We start from the raw sequence: 21,879 nt of genomic DNA on the forward strand, positions 1-21,879 counted from the left end.
TTCTTGCTAGTGCTCTCAGAGATCGTTCTGGGGGTCTGAGTTTTCAATTTTTCCAAGGAGGTATGATCTAAGAAGAGGTGTGGTCACTGCTCTCCTGACTTGTGCTGTGGGAGTGACTACTCTCCTGCAAATGCAAGCTCTGGTATGTTAGTGCTCCTCCTCACCCTGGGACTGCCCCCTAGGACTGGGACCTGGATTTGCATGTGGACAATGCAGTAGACTCCTGAACTTTGTGCCAGCAAAGGGATCACCATAAATTCCTTCTGACCAGTTTTCTGACCCCCCTTACTGTCTGTGGGCTGAGAGCTCCAGAGGCCACTGCTGCTACTGATTCAGTCACCTCCAAGGCCTCCTGTTGATTTGCTGGGATGCAGCCTAAGCCCTGAACTTGATGTCTGTGTTCCACTCTCATCCCAGTGTAACATGCCTTTTCTGTTGACCTTCAAAGTTGTCTGGAGCTGGAAAATTGTTTCACCCTGTTCTTTTGTGAATTCTGCTGCTCCAGAATTTGTTTCGAGGTGTTCAAGTCATTTAGAGGGGAATTTGGGAGCACTCAGGAGGGCTATGCCTTTTCTCTGACATCTTGGCTCTGTCTCTCTCATGCAATTCTTGTGAATAAAGAGAAGTGAGCTAACAGTAGTATATTGAGACTGGTTCAGAACTGTTTAAATAAGTAGACCCAAATGTTCTTTATGAGTCAATGTTGTCTTGGAAGAAGGTTTCAAGTTAAATGTTGCAGGTGCCTGGGCTTGGCCCTGGGCTAACATTTTAAAATGTTGGAGAAATTTACTTTAGTAATGGCATATACTATGGCTTGCTTACCAAATTTTCAAATGACACAAAGGTAGGAGAGATAGTGAGTGGAGTCAAGATTCAAAAAGATCTCAGCAAACTACTAGAACATGAGGCTGAATTTAATAAGAAAACATTTAATAGGGATAAATGTAAAGTCTTATATTAGGGTTCAAAAAATCAATTCCACAAAATTAACATGGTAAAGATGTGGCTAGGCAGCAACTAATCTGAGAAAGATGTGGGAGGTTTAATGGCCTCTAAGCACAATAGGAATAAATAGTGTAATGTAGCAGGCAAAAAAATGAATGTGATTTTATGTTTCATTAAGAGAGGACTGGGATCTAGCAATAGGAAATTGATAGTCTTGTTGTACTCTGCCTTGATGGCACCAGATCTGGAACATTCTGCTCACTTCTAGATACCACAGTGTAGGAAGAATGAGCTGGAAAACATTCAGAAGAGGGTAATTGAGATGGTGAAGGACCTCAAGATCAGTGATGCCAAATTCAAATAGAAACAGATCCCTGCAGGTTGTGTGTTGACTTAAAAAAAACAAATTAACATTATCTATGTCATATTTCATTTATTCAGTTAAACATTTCCCAATTATATTTTAATGTGTTCAGGCAATCAGTTTGATACAGCTACTCAAGATCATGCCCAAAGATCTTGGTTGAGGGAAGTAGCATGTTTAATCTGGAAAGGAGAATACTTGCAGGGCTAATGGAAGGGAAGAGAACAAGCATTTATATAGTGCTTCTAGGGAAAGGGGGAAGGGGACAGAGGTGGTATGATAGTGGTGTTCAGTTTTCTGAAGGGGCAACAAATGGAAGAGAAATAAAATTTGTTTGCTTGGCATCTGGTGGATCAGTGGATAGAGTGATGGGTCAAGTATCAGGAAGACTTGGGTTTAAATCTGGCCTCAGATACATATTAACTATATGACAGTGGGCAAGTCATTTATACTTGTTTGCCTCAGTTTCCTCAACTGTAAAATGGGCATAATAATACCTTCCTCCCTGGTTTGTTGTGAGGATCAAATGGGATATTTGTTTAAAAAAAGTAAGCTCTGTAAAGGCTTATTCCCTTCCCTTTATCTTAGCCCCAGAGGTCAGAACTAGAGACAATGAGTTGACAAATTTATCTCTCTCTCTCTCTCTCTCTCTCTCTCATACACACACACACACACACACACACACACACACACACACACACATTTTCCACTAGAGATCTTCAAATTTGGCTAATAATGATTATTTGCCCATTATGTAAAACAATTGACTTTTATTCAGGCACCAGTTGTATTAGACAACCTCTGAGGTCTTTTCAAACCCTGAGATTCTAATATTTGATACTTTCCTGCCCATCATCTTTCTATTGTTTGAGCCCTGCTAATTCGCAGCCCTAAGTCATCCCTACCACCTACCTCCAGTGCTCCTATTTAGTCATAAAATATGTGTTCTGGGCCTACTGTAAGTCCTTATTGTTTTACATCAACCAAATCCTTATCTCTGCTCAGCAATCCTGTTCTTCATCTCTGAGTGACTGCCAAGAATGCTCCTTATAGCTGCTACTCCAGACTTTCTCCTCTCTCCTTATGCCCCCCAAACTCTATCCTTACTCCCCTTTTCTTGGCAGATGAATTTGCACCCTGCTTTACTGAGATGATTGAAGACATTAATAGCAAGTTTCCTCATCTCCTCTGCTCTATACCCCCAAATCTCTCTACATCTTCACCAATCTGTTAATACTTTGTTCCAGTCTAAAAAGATGAATGATGCTTCTTACCTAAATTAAATCCCTTCATCTTCACCCTTATTTCCCTCTCCTGCCATATCTTCCAGGTTCTTGTCCCACCTCCTCCTCTCCCTCTCTCTCTCTCCCTCTCTCCCTCTCTCCCTCTCTCTCTCTCACACTCTCTCACTCACTCACACACCCACTCTCTCTCTCCCTCTCTCTCTCTCACTCTCTCTCTCTCTGTTCTGTTTCTCTCCCTCTCCCTCTCTCTCTTTCTCTCTCTCATTTTCAGTATCTATGTATCGGCTCCTTCCCAACTACATACAAACATACTCAGATGTCTCAGAGTGTTAAGAAAAAAAGCTTATTTGATGCCACCATTTCCTATAGTTACTGTACTATATCTGCATTCCTTTCACTGATAAATTTTTAGAAAGAGTAATCTATCCCTACTGCCTCTACTTCCTTAGTCCCACTTCTTGTTGTTCAATCATGTCTGACTCTTTGAGAGCCCATTTGGGGTTTTCTTGGAAGAGATACTTGTAGTGATTTGCCATTTCCTTCTCCAGCTCATTTTACAGATGAGCAAACTTTCTGAGGCCAGATTTGAACTCAAGAAAATGAGTCTTCCTGATTCCAGGCCCAACAACTCTATCTACTGCACCACCTACTTGCCCAAACCTTAGTCCCACATTTATTCCTTAATCCCTTTAGGTCTGACTTCAGAATGCATCACTTTACTAAAACTGATAATAATCATCTCAAAAGGACCAGTCCATTTCACCTCTTTTGGGATTAAGAGGTGAAAGCAGATACACAAGGATAACACTAAAAGTAATAAACCTTTATTATGGGTATGTGTTAACTCTTACAAATGAAGGTATCATGCTTAATCTGTGGTACTCAGGAGCTAAATCATGCAGAAGCAAGCAATCAGAGCAGAGAACACATGTAGGCCTTAGTCACTGAAGGGGAATATAACTAGGTCTCTGTTATGGGGCTTCAGATTCAATGATCTTCAGGCCATAGCAGGAAAAGGAAATGAGTCATTGAAGATACTTTAAGAAGCTGTGTTTGCCAATTGAATAGATTTTTGATATAGGGATACTAGCAGGCACATCTCATTTCTTTTCTACCTCTTATGTCAAGGAATTGCTAGTGAGTGGCATGGCGATTGCAAACTACTGGTGATCTTGGTGACATGAAATTTTTTAGTAATTGAATATTGATCCTTTCCAGCTCAAAATCAATGATCCTGTAATTCCAAAAAAGAGAGTGGAGGTGCCAGGGTAGACCAAATGAGCCTCACTCAGATGGGCTCTAAAACTGAGGGGTTTGGGGGTTACTCTGGTTTCTAAATATGATGACCTTTTCTCAATCCTCATATTCACCTTTCTGTAGGATTTGACAGTGAGGGTTGTTTTCTCCTAGAAGCTCTCTTAGTCTTCCATGGCACTGCTGGATACTGAACCATTACTTCTTTACCTTCTCTGGTTTGTCCTCTTCTTCCTACTTTTAAGTGTTTATATCCCTCTAAGTTCTCCATGTTTTCCCAGGATTTGAACTGTCTCTTGTAAGCAGACAGCTTTCAAATCTCTCCATCTATTCCTTTTAGCTCTCCTCAACTCTAGCTCCATATATCCATCTGTCTGATGAACATCTTCACCTAGATAACCTGCCTACACCTCAGACATAAAACTTCCAAAACTGAACTCATCACCTTCTTCCCCTAAGTCTAGCCCACTTCCCAACCATTCTCCCTCTGTAACATGTCCTGGTTATGTACTTTCTCTCCACTCCACTTTCCACTCCAATTCAGATACTCATCACTTCTTGTCTGGACTATTGCAATAACTTCTGGCTGGTCTCTCTTCCTCAAGTTATTCTCATCTCCAATCCATCCCTCCACCCTCATCCCAAAATAATATTCTTAATGGGTAGGCATTAATTAAACCTTCAGTGATTCCTTGTTGCCTATAACATAAAACACAACCTCAGCTTCTCATTTGACAATCTACCCTAAACTTACCTTTCCAACTTTCACGTTACTTGCCTTCACATACTATATAATCCAGGTACACTGCATTGCCATCTTGCCATCTGAATCTATAACCTAACATGACATTTCTCCTCTGTCTATCAGCCCTTTCTTTGATGTATGTGTGTGTATACATATACATACACACATTCTTTGTCTTCATCTCTATTTTTCAAAATCTTTCTTTTCCTTGAAGATTCAACTCAGGTGCCACCTTCTTCATAAAGATCCTCTCATTATATGCATCTATGTAGAGCAACGGGCTTATAAGACTTGAGTTCAAATCCAGCATCATATACTTACTAACTGGTGACTCTGACCTTTTAACCCCTGCTTTAGTTTTCTCAACTGTAAAATGGGGATAATAATAACACCAGCTTCAGCAGGCTGCTGTAAATATCAAAAGGAAAGCAGTTAGCATAGTGGCTGGAACATAGTAGGTGCCTTAAATCTTCCTAGAGCACTTTGACAGGATCTTCTGTTTGTTCTCATTCAGGGATGTAGTGGTATATGTTTAACAACTAGCTGTCCAGGGGGTGAAATGTATGAACACCATACTTTTAAGTTCAATCTCAATTACTTACATTTTTCCATCAATTTCTTAAATCCAGACAATCAACAAAACAATAAATCATGCCCTAATTTGTAGCATTTGCCCATTTCCAAGGTATAAATGATCACACTTAAAATTTAACAATCAGCTCTCCTGTACTAAGTGCAGACTAGCTCCAGCACACCTCTGTTCCCATCATACCTTGTCTTTGTGCATGTGCCATTTTCCCTAAATAGAATATATAGTCCTTGAGATCAAGGACAGTCATTTTTTTATCTTTGTATTACCAAAGTCTAACATAGTGCCTTGCACATAAAGGTACTTAATACATGTTTTGTTGATTGCTTCTTAAAAGCTTTTTCAGGCTTGAAGATTCTATGTCTCTCAGTTGCTTTTCCTTGGCTTAATCAATAGGAATTAAAACCAGGAAGTTCTTATTTATTGTTAATTGAACTAATCCTTGATGTCTAGGACTGCTTCAATTAAGGTAAATTCGAGCGTATTTTCCTCAAGCATAAAATGTTCTGTTCCAAAAATATAACAAAAATATTGCAAAAACTTTGAATTCTGTGTCTAAAGCCCCTCCCTCCTAGTGGGAGATATCTTGAGTGGGGACAGGAGTCCACCTGACAGAAGGTCTCTATGTGTATACTAAAAGACCTCAGTGACAAGCTATTGAGCAGCAGCTTCAGTGGCAAGGTACCTTCAGGTAACTACATACCTGAGTATTTCAGGCTCATTTTTCATACCAGTCTCTCTGTTTCTATATGTTCAAAAGGGAAAGATCCAAGGGTATGCTAGAAAATTAAAAATAGGAAATACTTTCTCTCCATTGATTGTGACTCCACCCACCCTGGACTAGAAAAAAAAACTCATCCCCCCATCTGCACCCATTCATAGTGAAAAAGTTATGTTTGATGTTGTTAACAACACCTTGAAATAGAAAAAAAATGAAAATAAACAAAGAAATGAAGCTTCCAAATGGCAGCAGCTTTTCTGCTGCCAAGAGGGGACACAAGGCTTTATCTCCTCTAACATCTCTTCTCCCACCAGGTCAGAAGGGACATAGAAACTGAATGATTGCACAGTGAATAGAGAACAGCTACCTTACTCCAGAGATGGATGGGAAGGGAAGTTGTTGTGAACTGGGCATCTCATTGGCCTCATGGTCAGTTCTGGTCCCAGCACCTCCACATCACAATAGTGTCTATAAAATTTCTTGCTCAACTTCCTATATCCACTATCACCATCACCACAAATCTAGTCCTGGCCTCCTCATATCCACCTTCCTATGCCCCTTGCCAGCCTCACATTCTGGCAGGTAGGGAGGGATCCTAGCCAATGTGGGTAGATTTCAATTTGGTCACTAGTGATAAATCCTGGAGTGTTCTGTTTCTTCTGGGGTTTTCCTATTGCTATCAAGGACATCACTAGACTCTCAGTCACCCAGTCTTACAATCTAGGTGTCATCCTCAACTTCTTACTCTCATCCTACTCATATTCAATCAGTTTCCATGTTTCATCTTTTCTACTTTTGTAACATCTCTAGTATATACTTCCTGTTCTCCTCTGACACTGTAATCAGCCTGGTGCAGGTCCTTATCAGATCACCCCAGGACTGTCATAATGGCTTGCTGGTTGGTCTGCCTGCCTACCTCAAGTCTCCCCCCACTCTAGTCCATCTTTCACTTAGCTGTCAAATTGATCTTCCTAAAACTCAGGTTTTATGAAGTCACCACTCAACATCATAGTGTACAGACCAGAACAGCAGTGAACCACACCTCTCCCAAGATCCCACTACATCTTGGAAGTAGGAAAAACTTACTGACCCCCAAAACTAGGTCTGAAAACATCAGCATGAAAAAGTTCAAAAATTTGGGACAGTGCCTCCCTATCCCTAGAGGGGCAGAGTCCAACTTTAACATAAAGTTCAAAGTCAATAAATAGGCTGAAAACAAGCACATAACAACAAAAAAGCTACTACCACAAAAAGCTAATCTTCCCCTCCACACACACACACACACACACACACACACATACACACACAGATACACACACAGATACACACATGCTGCTCAAAAAGCTGACTATAAAAAGTTACCATGGTGGCAAGGAAGACCAGAGGTTGCTATGTGTCCTTTGCTCTTGAAGAAGACTATGATATCAGGGAGGTAATGCCATGATATGCAAGCTAATTGCATTTAAGTGAGGAAGGACTGTGCAAAGTCACTAGCCTCACTTTCTCCTCCAGAGCCCTTTGGGTCCAGAGACCAAATATAGATCAGCCAACTGGAGATGGCCCAGGATGCATTGGGGGACCCTGGCCTTTCCAAGCTAAGGTCTTTAACAGTTTGACCGAGGCAAAGCCCATTCAATGATTAAGGCTTAATAAGAAATGAGGCAGAGAGTAGCCTCTTTACCTCATCCAAGAAGAAAAAACAAGTGGGGGGGGGGTGGTGAGAGACCAAGAAATAAAGTCAGAAGACAAGAATTTGAAAACAGCTACTAGTTTCAAAAAAAATGTTAATTGGACCCAAGCTTACCCTGGAAGAGTTAAAGACAGAGCTAAGAGTGGTAGAGGAAAAAATGGAAAAGAAATGAGTGATGCAAGAAAATTATGAAAAGAGAATTGGCGGCTTGGTAAAAGAGGCACAAAAAATACTGAAGAAAGTAACACCTTAAAAAGCAGGATTGGCTTAATATGGTAAAAGGGGCACAAATTTCACTGAAGAAAAAACAAACTCCTTAAAAATTAGAACTGACCAAGTGGAAAAAGAAATACAAAAATTCACTGAGGAAAATAATTCTTTAAAAATTAAAATTGGGCAAGTGGAAGCTAATGAAAACAAATAGAAGAAGAAGTGAAATATTTCATCAGAAAAGCAACTGACCTGAAAAATAGATTGAGGAGAAATAATTTAAGAAATTATTGGACTATCTGACAGCAATGATAAAAAAGAGCTTAGACATCATATTTCAAGAAATTATTAAGGAAAACTGCACTGATATTCTCTAACCACAGGGTAAAATAGAAATTAAAAGAATCCAGTGACCACCCTCTGAAAAAGATCCCAAAATGAAAACTCCCAGTAGTAATATTATAGCCAAATTCCAGAGCTTAGAAATCAAGGAGAAAATATTGTAAGCATCCAGAAAGAAACAAGTCAAATATTGTGGAGCCACCATCAGGATCACACAAGATTTAGTAGCTTCCACATTAATGTATTGGAGGGCTTAGAACATGATATTCCAGAAGGCAAAGGAGATAGGATTACAACCAAGAATAACCCACCCAGCAAAACTGAGTATAGACTTTTGGAACGAATATTTTATTAAATAGAGGACTTTAAATCATTCCTGATGAAAAAATCAGAGCTGAATACAAAATTTGACATTCAGACAGAAAACTCGAGAGAAACATAAAAAGGAAAACTTGAAAAAGCAATCATAAGAGACTCAATAAAGTTACATTCCCATATGTGAAGATGATGCATGTAGTTCCTATGCACTTTATCATTATTAGGGCAGTTAGAAGGAGTCTACATAGATAGAAGGTGTAAGTGTGAGTCAATTATATTGGGATGATCTCCAAAAATAAAAATAAAAAATGAATTGATACAAAGTGAAGTGAGAAAAATTGGGAAATAAATGTATACAATGATAGCAATTCTGTAATGATCATCAACTTTGAAAGACTTGGCTACTCTGATCAATGCAATGATCCAAGACAATTCCAAAGAACTCATGATGAAAAAAATGGTATCCCCCTCCAGAGAGAGAACTCTGACAAACTCTGAGTGTAAATTGAAGTATAATTTTCTCACTTTATTTTTTTGGCCTTTTTTCCTTGATATGGCTAATATGGAAATATATTTTGCATAGTTTCACATGTAATCGATATAAGTTTGCTTGCCTTCTCCATGGGTGGAGAAGTGGAGAGAATTTGGAGCTCAAAATTTAAAAAGAAAGGAATTTCAAAAATACTGTAAATAATAAAATAACAATACGTATATTAAAAAATAAAACAAATATTTATTCTGAACTTAACAACTCCTAATAAAATGGACATTTGTGTTGATATTGTTGTGTTGTGTTTGTTGTGTTGTGCTGTGTATTGTTGTGTTGATATAATAGACAAAGAGGATCCTACATGAAACTACAAGTTTTTACTGCATACAGCTTGCTTTTCTACTGCATAATAAAATCATCTTCTAGGATCTCCCCATTAAAAAAAATAATGCCTCAATGGCTCTTTTCTTTTTCTTTTTTTTCCTTCCTTCCTTCCTTCCTTCCTTCCTTCCTTCCTTCCTTCCTTTCTTTCTTTCACTACCTTATTCCCATCCTTTTATGTTTTCCCAAACTGAGAAAAAGTAAAAACCCTTATTGCAAATATCTGTAGTCAAACAAACAAAAATCTTCACATTGGATGTGTCTCATTCTGCGTCTTGAGTTTATCACCTCTGCCAAAGTTTGCTCAACTCTAAAATGAGGTTAATAAAAGTGCCTACCTTGCAGGGTTGTTGCGAAGATTTAATGAGATAATATTTGTAAAGCTCTTAGCACAGTGCCTGGCACATTGTAGTCACTATATAAATGCTTTCTCCCTCCTCTTTTCCCTTCCCTGTCAAAAGATGTGTAGCAGGGTTCATCATCAATCCTTTGGAATTACTATCGGTTATTGTCTGATCATATTTCTTAAGTCTCTCAAATCCTTTTTCTTTATAGCATTGTATAAATAGATCTCCTTGTGCTCATTTTAGCTGGCTCATATCATCTTGCCAATTTCTCTGAAATTGTCCCTTTCATCATTTCTTACACTCATATGCCATAATTCTGCTTTCTCATTCTCCAACAGAGTGATACCCACGAAGAGGATTAAATTGATTTTGTATCATTTTTCATTTATCCTATTCACAGTTAATTGATCTTGTCCTGTAACAACCTAAGTCATGGTTCTTTGTCTCTGAATTTAGTGCAGAAGTTCATCTGGATTATAATGAATTAATTTTAGAAATCCAGCTCTCCTACTGACCACTATTCTATTCTTGCCCCAAGGAAATCCACTATCCTTAAAAAATGTAGGTGGAAACGAGGATGCCTGGTCTAGTCTCTGTACACTATCAAGCTATCCTTCAAAAAGGTCTGGTTTGCTATCCAAAGAAGTCTAGCCCACTATCTGTAACCCTGCAGATGAACTCCAACAATGAATATTTATTAGTCATAGGAGGAGCGGAGGGGATTCTTCTTAGCTCCTCATTTCCAACTTCTAACCAATCATTCTGTTCCCCATTCTTCAGCTGTCTAACCAATCATGTTGTCTTCAATCTCATTTCACCAACCCTATAGCCAATTGTATTATTTCCCTACCTACTCTGTTCTGTTCTTTGTTCTAACCTCATAAAAAATTAACTAAGTCTTCATCTTAGAGTCTTTAGCTAAACTGAGGCAAGCTATTGACCCATTCTATTGGCAGGTAGCACTCCTGTTAATAAAATGTTGTCTTGCTTGGAGAAATGTCCCATTCTACCTTTATTGAAATTTATTTGTGACACCCTTAGTTTCCAGTACTTGACTTCAATAAAAAAGAACATAGGTAGGTACGTAGGTAGATAGATAGATAGATAGATAGATAGATAGATAGATAGATAGTTCCTTTGCCACTTTCTTTGATTTCTTTGGGGAAGTGGTTTAATTGGAGTCAAAATTAATTAAGAATCTGACCTAGTATCATACAATTTGAGCTGAAAAGGACCTTAAAGACCATGTAGTCAAAGACCCTTGTTTTATAGTGGAAGAGCTATGTCCCAGATAGGTTATTACTTAATCAGGCTCCTATAGCTAGTTAGGTATCAGTGGCTATATGATATGAAGAGTTGTTGAAGGAACTAGAGATTTCCATCCTGAAGAAGAAAAGACTTGGAAGCAGGAGTGTGGTAGAGCCTGTTCAAACTGACTCCAGAGAGTTAATTATTAAATTTTCGATGTGAAGATTTAACCTTGGATGTTGGTAAACATGACAAATCAGGGCTTGATTTATTGCTCTGTTGATTGTCTAAATTTGAAAATTGATGGCGAAAATGTTGATAATACAAATTAAAATTTTTAAATGTGTTGAGCATACTTTATTTTTTCTAGAAAGCCAGCAATTAAACACTTACCAGCATATCACTTCTTAGAGGGTTCAGGATAACTACTGTATCTTTGAGTATTTGAAAGACTGTTAAGCAGAAGAGAGTTGAAACTTTTTGGACCCAAAAAGTAGAAGTAGGAGCACTGGATAGAAGTCTCAAACTGTTACTTAGCCTATATAATAGGACAATATTCCTAAAAAGTATGATAACCTAAAAGTACTCTGGGTTACAACAAGTTCCTTCTCAATGAAAGTTTTTAAGTGGAGGTTGGATGACCACTTGTTGGGTATATTGTACAGTTTTAATTATATGTGGGTCTAATTTATCTCTGAGGTCCCTTCCAACTCTGAGATTCCGTGATTTTGTAATTAGTAGTAAATATAAATATAAAGTGAATATGATCATTCATGGGGACATTCCTAAAATGTCAGTCTTTTGGTTCATTATTGCTCACACACAGAGTTTATCATTGGAAATTTCCAAATATAGCTTAAATGTAGCTTAAGTCTAAGTTTTCACAAATGTGGGTCCCTGGTCCCTTAAGTTAATAAATGTATGTTGTATTTAGTACGGCCTTTAGTTCACACTACAGAAAATTCAGAAGGTATAAAGTACTCATAAGGCCCCAAAATCAGACATTAAAGACATTTAAACTACTCATAGTGTCACCTAAAAAATCAACACAACTCACCCTCTCTAGCAGGTCCCATTTTTCCATCAGGGTCCCAGAGTTCTTCTGACTCAGTGTCATTCTATGATTAGACGTTTTTTGGAAAGGGAACTGAATTTGGGGTTGCTGGGGCGGAGCAACATCATGTCTTTCCAGTGAATCCCTAGCTTTTCAACAGAGTCCTATACAATTCCTCTCAGATTCATAGTGCTGTCTCATAGTTCAGACACCCCCAAAAGGGAAGTACACTTTGAGGTTGCTAGGCAAGCAACACTTTGACTCTGGACCAGCATAGTTATTCAGTAATAGGGTAGGCAATGGATATGCTAACATATCTGTGTGCCCACAATACTCATACTTATGGCAATTTCCATGTGCTTCATATTGAAGGTAGCTATTGAAAATTCCTGGTAGGGCAAGTGAGAAATGTTCCCTTCCTCTCCTCACTCAGAAAAAAGCTCAAGATTAAAGGTGGAAAGAAAGTTTTTTTAAAAGGCTAGGCAGGTCTGTCACCTTATTTTTATAGACCACCACCAAAGATGATATATTCTCTCAACAGAGCCCTTCTTCCCAAGAGTCCATACCAATCAAATCATCTTAAAGGCAATTCCAGTCACTGAAACTTGGTTTAAGAGATATCTTTTGTACTCTCACATGATGTCGATACTCTGTCAGGAGAGAATCAAAGATTCCCTTCCTAGGAAATTCATCAAATTGAACAGGAAATTTTCCTTGATTAATCCAATATGTCTAAATTATATATGATTAGATTGTAAATTCCTTAAGGGTGTAATATTCTTCTTGTAAGTACTCTGTAGAAAGGTAAGATATGAACATTACCAGTTTTATTAAGATGCCAAGCTGAGTCCTCAAAGACTATGCTAACCAAATGCAAGCTCTGAACATTCCTGTCCAAAATTAGAAAAGATTCAACATGGGCACATTAACAGGACATATGTCTGACTGACTATTGTCCAAGACAACCTGTATAGAAGAGTTCATCACCAGAGACTGCTAGGCAATGAATTTTTTGAGCTGTAGTAACTCATGAAGGTTATCTACTAAAATGCAGAAGAGTCACAACATTCATCAATGGAGGAAATATCACAATGATGAAATTATAGTTCCTAAGCTCACTCTCCCAGTCCTAACTTTGACCCACAAGCTAATTCCCAGAAAACTGTTGACTCCTCTTTCCCTTGTGGGTTCTAGAGTAACCCTGAGGGGTTGGGGATTCCAGAACTCCTGAGTTCTCATCTAGTGTGCTCTTCTCACTACCAATTGATCATTTGCAATTAACCACCTGATATCCATTAGTTCTTGCAAATGAATATTAAGCACCATATAAATGTTAGCCTTTATTATTATATTTACTGAGAAGGTATAGCAAGGACCAAAGATACCAAAACATCTCCCCAAACTGGGTGGTCCATTCTCCTCTGCACGTGCTCAGTCCCTGGCAAGAGTAAATTCAAACTTACAGCAAACTTACAGTAAAGAGTCACTCATTCCTAGCCCAAGGAATCCTCTTAATCCCCATCTCTTGAATTCCCAAGAAATTCTCTTCTGGGTATGGTGGAGGCAATGCTGAGTCACTCCCTTGCTCAGCTGGGCAAACTCATTGCAGGTTGCAGTGTCTAATCTGATAGGCTGAGTCAAACAGGTTACCCCCAGGGCTGACTCCTCACTGGACTCGGCTACTGTTGCCACTGCCTCTTTTGGTCTCTGTTTTCAACTTCCCTCACTAGACTCACAGTTTTCCTCACTAAAACAGCCAAGGAAGAGAAAAGTGCAAAAAAACTGGTGAGGGGGTATCATATGGATCTTTTTGTGTGCAAACTCAGTTCCAGCACTACTGTCTGTCCTTCTAGCACTGAAGATAATTAGAAAACTCCTTGTTACCACATAGCACCTGCTCCTTGTGAGCAGAAGGCTCACCAAGACTCCATGCATTGAATTAAAACCAAGCAATAATATTGCATATGCTCTGTGCTCTATGGACCTCATCATCTAGGACCCGTACTGCACTTAAAAGACTGCAGTCAGTAGCCAACCTCAAAGCAGTGATCAGGGCTGCTGAATTCCAAAGGGAATATAGTCCTGGGCAGAATTTTTGAACCTGTGCTCCACCACCCCCACCTCATTCCATTGTTCTTCCTTTTTCCCAATCCTCCATTAAAAGTCCATCCTCCATTCCATCCCCAAAGTGATTTTTCTGAAGTACATTTCTAATCATGTCACTCCTATATTTAATGAATTCTACTGGCTCCTTATCACCTTCAGAATCAAATACAAATTCTCTGTTTATTATCCAAAGTCCTTTATAATCTAGCCTTACCCCCTACATTTTGCAGTCTTTTTATACCTTATACCTTCTTTTCTATTCCATGATCAAGGCATTCTATCTCTTGGCTCTAAGCATTTTCTTTGTTCCCCATGCCTGCAAGCACTCTCCCACCTCCACTTCCTCTCCTGGCTTCCCTGGATTCCTTCAGGTCTCAGCAAAAATCTCACCTTGTATAGGATGCCTTTCTCAACCCCTCTGAATTCTAGCGCCTTCCTTCTCTTAATTATTTCCTATTTATTCTGTATATAGCTTGTTGGTATGTATTCGCTTGTTGTATCCCCCATTAGATTATGAGCTCCTCCAGGGCAGGGAACTGATTTTTGCTTTTCTTTGTATCCTCACTTAGCACAGTGCCTGATACATAGTAGACACTTAATAAATGTTTATTGACTGAATGACTCCTTTCATTTATAAAGACAAATGACAAAATTACTCTGTCCTGGGTCCTCTTTTCTTCTTCCTCTATACTACTTTACTTGGTGATCACATCAGCTCCCATGGAATTAATTATCATTTTGTGGTGATGATTCCCAGACCTACTGATCCAGCCCTTAAAAATTAAAAAAAAAATTACTGAAGTTCCTAGTAGTCAACTGTATTTATTGAGGGCCTACTGTGTACAGGACTTCAGATGAGTTAGTTTAAAGGAACAAAGAAGAAGAAATATGGCCTTTGCCTGCAAAAAGTTAGAATATTATGACTATGGCAAGAGAAGGATTGAGATAGGGAGTTGGAGCCAAGCCAAGAACATGATTCGATTCCTTTGTAGTGTTTGCCCTGTGTAGTTCTCCTATGTATCTCTATAATTAGAACCTATTGTAGACTCCAATAAAGTGGGTTAGGTATGCTGACACTCCCTGGGGGATCATTCCGATTGACCTTTCCCCCTTTCTTCAGGACAAGAAGGAAGGGGAATGGTCCCCTAGGGTGTGCCAGCACACCAAAACATACACTGTAAGTGTATGGATAGTAGGTTTGGCATTTCTTCCTACACAAAACTTCCTACAGTGGAGAGTTATGTAGCTGGAGAAGAAAATCTGGATAGCTCTCTTTCCACCCATTAATTAATATTAATTGAATGGTCCATGAAAGGATACTGGAAAGAGGGGGTACAAATATGCCTACACTGCTCCTGCCCACTTCTGCTTACAAATGACTGAAGTATGTATCCATATAACCATTTTCTCTGGAGACCACTGTTATTAAATATTTGCCAACATAGACCTGTCTTAATTATAATCATAGTAATAGCTAACATTTATATAGCACTTACACAGTGCCAGACACTGTACTAAATGCTTTACAAATATATCCTTTAATGTTCACATCAACCCTGGGAAGTAAAAGTGCTGGTATTGATAGTATCTGAAAGATAAAGAAACTGAGGCCAATACATTAAGTGACTTGCCCGGGATCACATAGTAAGTGTCTGAGGCCACATTTGAATGCAGGTCTTCCTGACTACAGGCCCTTTTCCTCTATAAACAATGTTTGAACTTAGCAGAAACATAGTAGAAGGCTCATGGAATGTAGTCAACATCTGCCTGAAGGCCTGTTGACTACAGGCATATACATACACATATATATGTGTATACATACATGCATATATATAGAGAGAGAGTGAAGAGTGTGAGAGAGATGGACATAAAGGCAGTTAATAATAATAATAGTACCAATAATAAGGGATTTATATAGCACTTTAAGATTTACAAAGTGCTTTACATTCATTATCTCATTTGAGCCTCTCAACACCCACTTCACAGGGTGATGGTAAGGAACAGAAGAGATAACGAAGTGCTTTGCAAACCTTAAATCACTATATAAATGTTAGCTATCATTTCAAGTACATTTGGTCTGTTTACCACCCTGATGTCACAGGCAAGGCTATGTAAGATATTGGCAGGGAGCCTGGGCTGAATCAAATAGTGAGGATCAGCATGGAATATGAAAGCTTTGAGGAAATGGAAGGGGGAAGCATTGGGAAGACAGGGTATAGCCATCTTGCAGAGCAGATACAGCATGTTGCATGTGAGCCTGACAGGTCTAAGAGAAATGAATAAACTACAAGTTTTCTAGAAAATCACAGTTCCATTAATTGAAGCTTTGTCTAGCTAATAGCTAGAGGAGGCTAGGTAGTGTATCCCAGGAAGTCAATCAATAAATACTTATTAAGCACCTACTATGTACCAGGAATTAAAGGAAGACCCAAGTTGAAATCAGGCCTTCAGTGCTTTTTAGCTATGGGACCCTGGGCAAGACACTTAACCTCTGTTTGCTTCAGTTTTCTGTAAAATGGGGATAATAATAATACCTCCCTCTCTGTGTTGTTGTAAGAATACAATGAGATCGTGTTTGTAAATTGCTTTTACAAACCTTAAACACTATATAAATGCTAGCTATTATTATTAATGGTCTTTTTCTTTAAACCATACACACAGCCAGACATACAAAACTGGAAAATTTCCAACCTATGCCTGCTATGCCTCTACATGCCTCTGCCCACCTCCAGAAGCGTTGTACCAAGGTAATGAGAGCTGGATTCCCTGCCCTTACTATATTGCGAAGCTAGAATTTAATATCTGAGTAGGGAGGTCAATGACCATTTAGATACTACAAAAATTTAGTCTGCGAAAATCATTCCTCAGAGTCTACATTCCTTACCAAACCCCTCATCTCTGGAGGTTTGAGTAGAAAAGATGGAGCTAAATGTAGACTCTGTCCCCTTATCCCACCCCAAGCTGTCTGATTAGTATATGTTCCTGGAGAGCCCCCTCTCCCCCCAGCTATGAGGAGGCTGCCTCTTATTCAAATCCAAAAGATATAAGCCATATAAAGTAAGCTTTTCCTAGTTAAAATCTAGGCAATAGAGAAGCATGGCATGATGAGTAGAGCATTGGCCTCAGGGCTAAGAAGACATAAATTTCAGTCCCACAACTGCGACAGATGGCTGGACAACCCTGGGAAAGTCACTTAATCTTTTTTTGCAGACAATTGTAATAACAATGCTACTAGCATCTGCTGTGGGGGTGTAAGACCATTAACACCAGCACATAGGAGGACTACTAGTAGCACAAGTTCTTTGATCTGTTTTTCTAAGTAACACAACTTTAAGGGGTTAACAACATTACTTTTATTAAACATACATATATCATTCACTTGGTTCAGGGGAAAAAGTCAGCACCCTGAACTTCAGAGAAAACGTAAACAGAAATTACAAGTAGAAATCATACAAATACAGCAAATAACACAAATCAGCAGACAGGGCTTCTGTCTGTCCATAGCAATACATACATAGTTACCAGTGAGAGAAGCACCAACATCTGGGTTTTCAAAGCTGGCGGGGGGGGGGGGGAGTTGTCCTTAACGGCTGCCCAGAGTCTCATCTGGCCAAATCACAGAAACGGTCTTCCAATGAGTGAGCCCCTCGAAGCAAAATGCTTACCTCAGAGTAGATATATACTTCTTCAGGGTCAGAGGGAGTCACAACCATGTGACTCAAACTCATGTGATTTAGTCTTTCTTGTGACTTACGCAGGGTCATCAAACACTCTTAATTCAATCAAAGACTCTTGACTGAAACAAAGGCAAGACTCAACCAGAGGCACTTGATTGCCTTAGTGCTGAGAAGCATTCCAAAAGAAAAAACAGCGAACAGTTCCACAGTTTGCTTGCCATTACAACAATAAAATTCATTTAAATTTCATGCATTATTGTAGTTACAGGTGTAATAATATGAAACTGAAGGACAATAATTTTGCTCTGTCCATACAATGTAGCCTTATAAGCTAAATGAATGGGAAGTTCCACAGTTACAAAGAAACAGAAATAGTTAAAATGCTTTAAGTTTTAAATTCATTTTGAATGGAAATACAGTCATCGTATTGTGTGGAAAAACAGTCATTGACTGTTCTTCTTCATTTCTGACAGATGTTACAGGGAAGAGACTCTCCATTATTTAAATACATGATTACATAGTATCTTATATTGGGGGCAAGTAACATTCTAAAAAAGTCAGTTCTTCAATAAATGACAATACTAAAAATTAAATTAGGGGCTTCTAATAATACTTTGAAAGTTTTATTTCCCATTTCTCATTCACCTTAATTTTATTTTTAAGTCATAGTTATGGTAGATTGTTAACCTTCAACCTAAAAAGAACTACAATCCTGACAATCAAAAAATTAATTCCAGTTTTAGATTCAAGAAAATAGCTTTCACATTCAAATTGGTTAGATCACAAATTTAAATTGGCCTTGATTCTACTTATCTCGCTCCAAATATCCATATGTGTAAATTTTTATAATCATGAATATTTGGTAGTTGATTTTCTCAATTCATATTTAGCTTTAAACAACAAGGATTATCCTGCCTTCAAAGTTATCAATACAGAGAGTGAACTGAGTAAATTGTAAGAACTGACATTTTTCACTGATGCAGTTTTCAAACTCAATGCAACTTCTATAAATATCAATAGAGGCACTTCATGCCAGATCTTGCAAGTTTTCTTTTTTTGTGAATTCCACTAATTTCATTGGTTAGTAGAGTTCTACAGAGGAAAATTATTTCATTATGCTTTACCTCTAAAACCACATAATGCTGTTTGTCATTTCAAAACAATGTGTTTAAGAAATCAAGTAAACAAACCTAAATATTATTTTTGGCAGAAAATAACACTGACATAAAGCTAATAAAGTAGTGTCATATTTGAACAAACATCTTTTAGTTTTATGAATGCATTAACCACCAAAAGGGACAAAACTATTTTTTGCCTTTAACAACAACCTTGAATATCATTTGTAAATGTTTCATTTAAAACAGTAGGTTGGTGGAGTAGTTTAGAAAAGTCCAAGTAATAAAATGTATTCAATTACTTGGAAAGTTAAAAAGCTAATGCAACAGCATTACATCCAGACTTAAAAAAAAACATTATTGAAGAGCAATTCAAATACTGAAAAGAATTTCAAATTGAATATTTTATTAACATGGTAGCTGTCTTTGTAACATGTGCACACACACACTCTGAATGATCTGCCTGGGGGAAAAAGATGTCTAAATATGCCTAAGGGGAAAATTAAAAATTAAAAATTTCTTTAGGTTTTCATTATTGTAGGCAATTATGTCCACATCACTTACAAAGCTATTGCCGGATCTGTCCAAGGAAGCAGAATTTGAGAGGAAAAAAAAAGTCTTTGGGTGAAATCCAACAGTGGCATAGCAGAGCTCTCAATATGAGAAAGCTGACATAATGTGGACTTTTGCTGTGAAATTTGTCTTTGCAAATGTGGGGAGAAGTTTATCAATGGGCAGAAAATAAGAGAAGGCGGTGTGAAGTAGGCTTTTGTAGAGTCAATTTTCCTCACAGTATTGTGCAGGATCATCAAGAAAAATGCTTAGTCCTTCTCTGGAACCAGTTTCAGGACTTTTCCAATTGCGATGGTCTTCCCCTCATCTCTTAAGGTAAAACGTCCCATCTGAGGGAAATCTTTGAAGGTCTCAAGGCAGATGGTTCCTGCTGTCCTTAAACGGGCAATGCATACTTGATCTTGTTTGACAAAACGTGGTCGTGTCTTACTTTTTTCTCCTGATTTTTTGTCTACCAAGCAGATTAAGGCTGTTATCTCGACTTCTTCGATGCAGGTATGAATGTGCAGCACCGCATTATAACCTGGGCAGATGATGGATTTGTGCTCAATAATCACTATCTGGGCATCAAATGTGCATCCAGAATGACAAAGATTATTAGGATCACACAATATGAATCCTGGAAGAATTTCCTCTTCTTCAATTCCCTTCAGTCTAATCTTGAGGTTTTCACCTGGAGCTACAGAATCAGTTTCTACATCATCAGAAAGGATTCCAAGAACTTCCACATTGTGCTTGTTTGGCATCATCACAAGCTGCTGTCCTTTACAAATAGAACCCGATTCCAGCTTTCCCAGGACCACAGTGCCCATATCCTTGTATTTATCCACAATTGGCAGCCTGATTGGTCCATCAACTGATCTGTTGAAGTTTGGCAAATCATCCAGATATGGAATAAATGGTAACCCAATGTACCAAGGACAGAAATCTGATTGCTCTTTAAGGTTTGCGCCAGTCAGTCCTGAGCAGGGCATGAAGTGTATATCCTTTCTGGGATTGAAGCCAACTTTTTTCAAAAATGGCAGCAACTTTTCTTTACATTCTTCATATCTTTCATGGCTCCAGTTTACCGTTGGGTCATCCATCTTATTAATAAGCACTATTAAGTGTTTTACACCTGCTGTTTTTGCCAACATGGCATGTTCTCTCGTCTGTCCTCCTTTTTCAAATCCAGTTTCAAACTCTCCTTTCCGGGCAGAGATTACCAGAACAGCCAGATCAGCTTGAGAAGCACCACCAATCATGTTTGGAACAAAACTCTTGTGCCCGGGGGCGTCTAGGATGGTGAAGTGCTTCTTTTCTGTCTCAAAGTAGGCACGGCCCACTTCTACAGTTTTACCTTTGTCTCGCTCTTCCTGATTTGTATCTAAGGCCCATGACAAGTACCAAGTTTCTCTGTTCTTTTCTTTAGCTTCTCGTTCATATTTTTCAAGTGTTCTTTTGTCAACCATCCCAGTCAAATACATTATTTGTCCTCCAATAGTTGATTTACCAGCATCTACATGCCCAATGAATACTACATTTACATGTTCTTTTTTAGGTGCACCTGGCGGTGCTATGACAGATTTAGGTTTTGGTAATTCTTCTTCCTCCTCCATCATCATTTCTGGGACACTTTCCTCCGGAGGCCCTCCATCTCCTAAAGAGCCACCCCCTGGCTTTGTTTCACTAGGTTCTTCTTTGTGCTCCCATGACTCTTCCGAGGACATTTCTGCCTCTCCATTTTCTACACCGGCTTCTGAAATTTCCATGCTAACAGCTGAATTTGAATCATCATACAACACAAACTGTTCTTGAGAAGGTTCCACAGGTGCCTTGGGGCCAGCAGGGCCTCCTGCTCCGGTGCCGATTCCCAGGGCGGCGGTGGCTCCGGCTGGAGACGACTGCTGGACAGGGCCCCGCAAGAAGGACGGCACGAACTCAGCGGCGTGGACGTTGGGCACGAACGGCTTGGCGTTGATGTTGAGCTGCCGGCTGAAGGCCGCGCTGAGGTTCTGGGCCTCGGCCGCGGCTGCCGTGGCGGCGGCGGCCGGGGAGGCGCCACCGGGGCCCCGGGCTTCCATGTCCGTCTGGCCCCAGTAGTCGGGCGCCGAGTCGCTGCCGCTGCCGCCGCCGCCGCCGCCGCCCCTACCGCCGCCTCCCCTACCGCTGCCGCTGCCGCCCCTACCGCTGCCGCCCCTACCACCGCCGCCGCCCCTACCGCCGCCGCCGCCGCCGCCCCTACCGCCGCCGGCGCCGCCGCCTCTGCCGCCTCTGCCTCTACTACTGCTGCTGCTGCTGCTGCCGCTGCTGCTCCCGCCGCCGCCACTTCCCGGATCCAGGGTTGGGAGGGCCGTGTGCGTGGAAAGGAGAGAGCGGGAAATGGGGGTGGGGGGGGGAAGGGACGGGAGGGGGGGCGGAGCGGGATGCGCTGACTGGGGGAAAGGGAGTCGAGAGAAGAGGGAATAGCGGGAGGAAGACACAAAG

At 39.7% G+C, this 21,879-nt stretch overlaps 1 protein-coding gene across 1 annotated transcript; it reads right to left on the bottom strand.

The window, feature by feature from the left end:
- Positions 1-19,365: 19,365 nt before the first annotated feature.
- On the bottom strand, positions 19,366-21,491 carry LOC118833145 (eukaryotic peptide chain release factor GTP-binding subunit ERF3A-like). Its single transcript, XM_036740549.1, has one exon. It carries the CDS (start codon positions 21,474-21,476, stop codon positions 19,662-19,664), a length of 1,815 nt encoding a protein of 604 aa, XP_036596444.1. The 5' UTR covers positions 21,477-21,491; the 3' UTR covers positions 19,366-19,661.
- Between the last annotated feature and the right edge of the window lie 388 nt (positions 21,492-21,879).

This window comes from Trichosurus vulpecula (assembly GCF_011100635.1).
Source record: "Trichosurus vulpecula isolate mTriVul1 chromosome X unlocalized genomic scaffold, mTriVul1.pri SUPER_X_unloc_2, whole genome shotgun sequence".
NCBI classification, from domain to species: domain Eukaryota; kingdom Metazoa; phylum Chordata; class Mammalia; order Diprotodontia; family Phalangeridae; genus Trichosurus; species Trichosurus vulpecula.

Excerpts from the sequence above, each read along its gene's own strand:
- LOC118833145 (XM_036740549.1), bottom strand. The coding sequence starts at position 21,476 with ATGGAAGCCCGGGGCCCCGGTGGCGCCTCCCCGGCCGCCGCCGCCACG.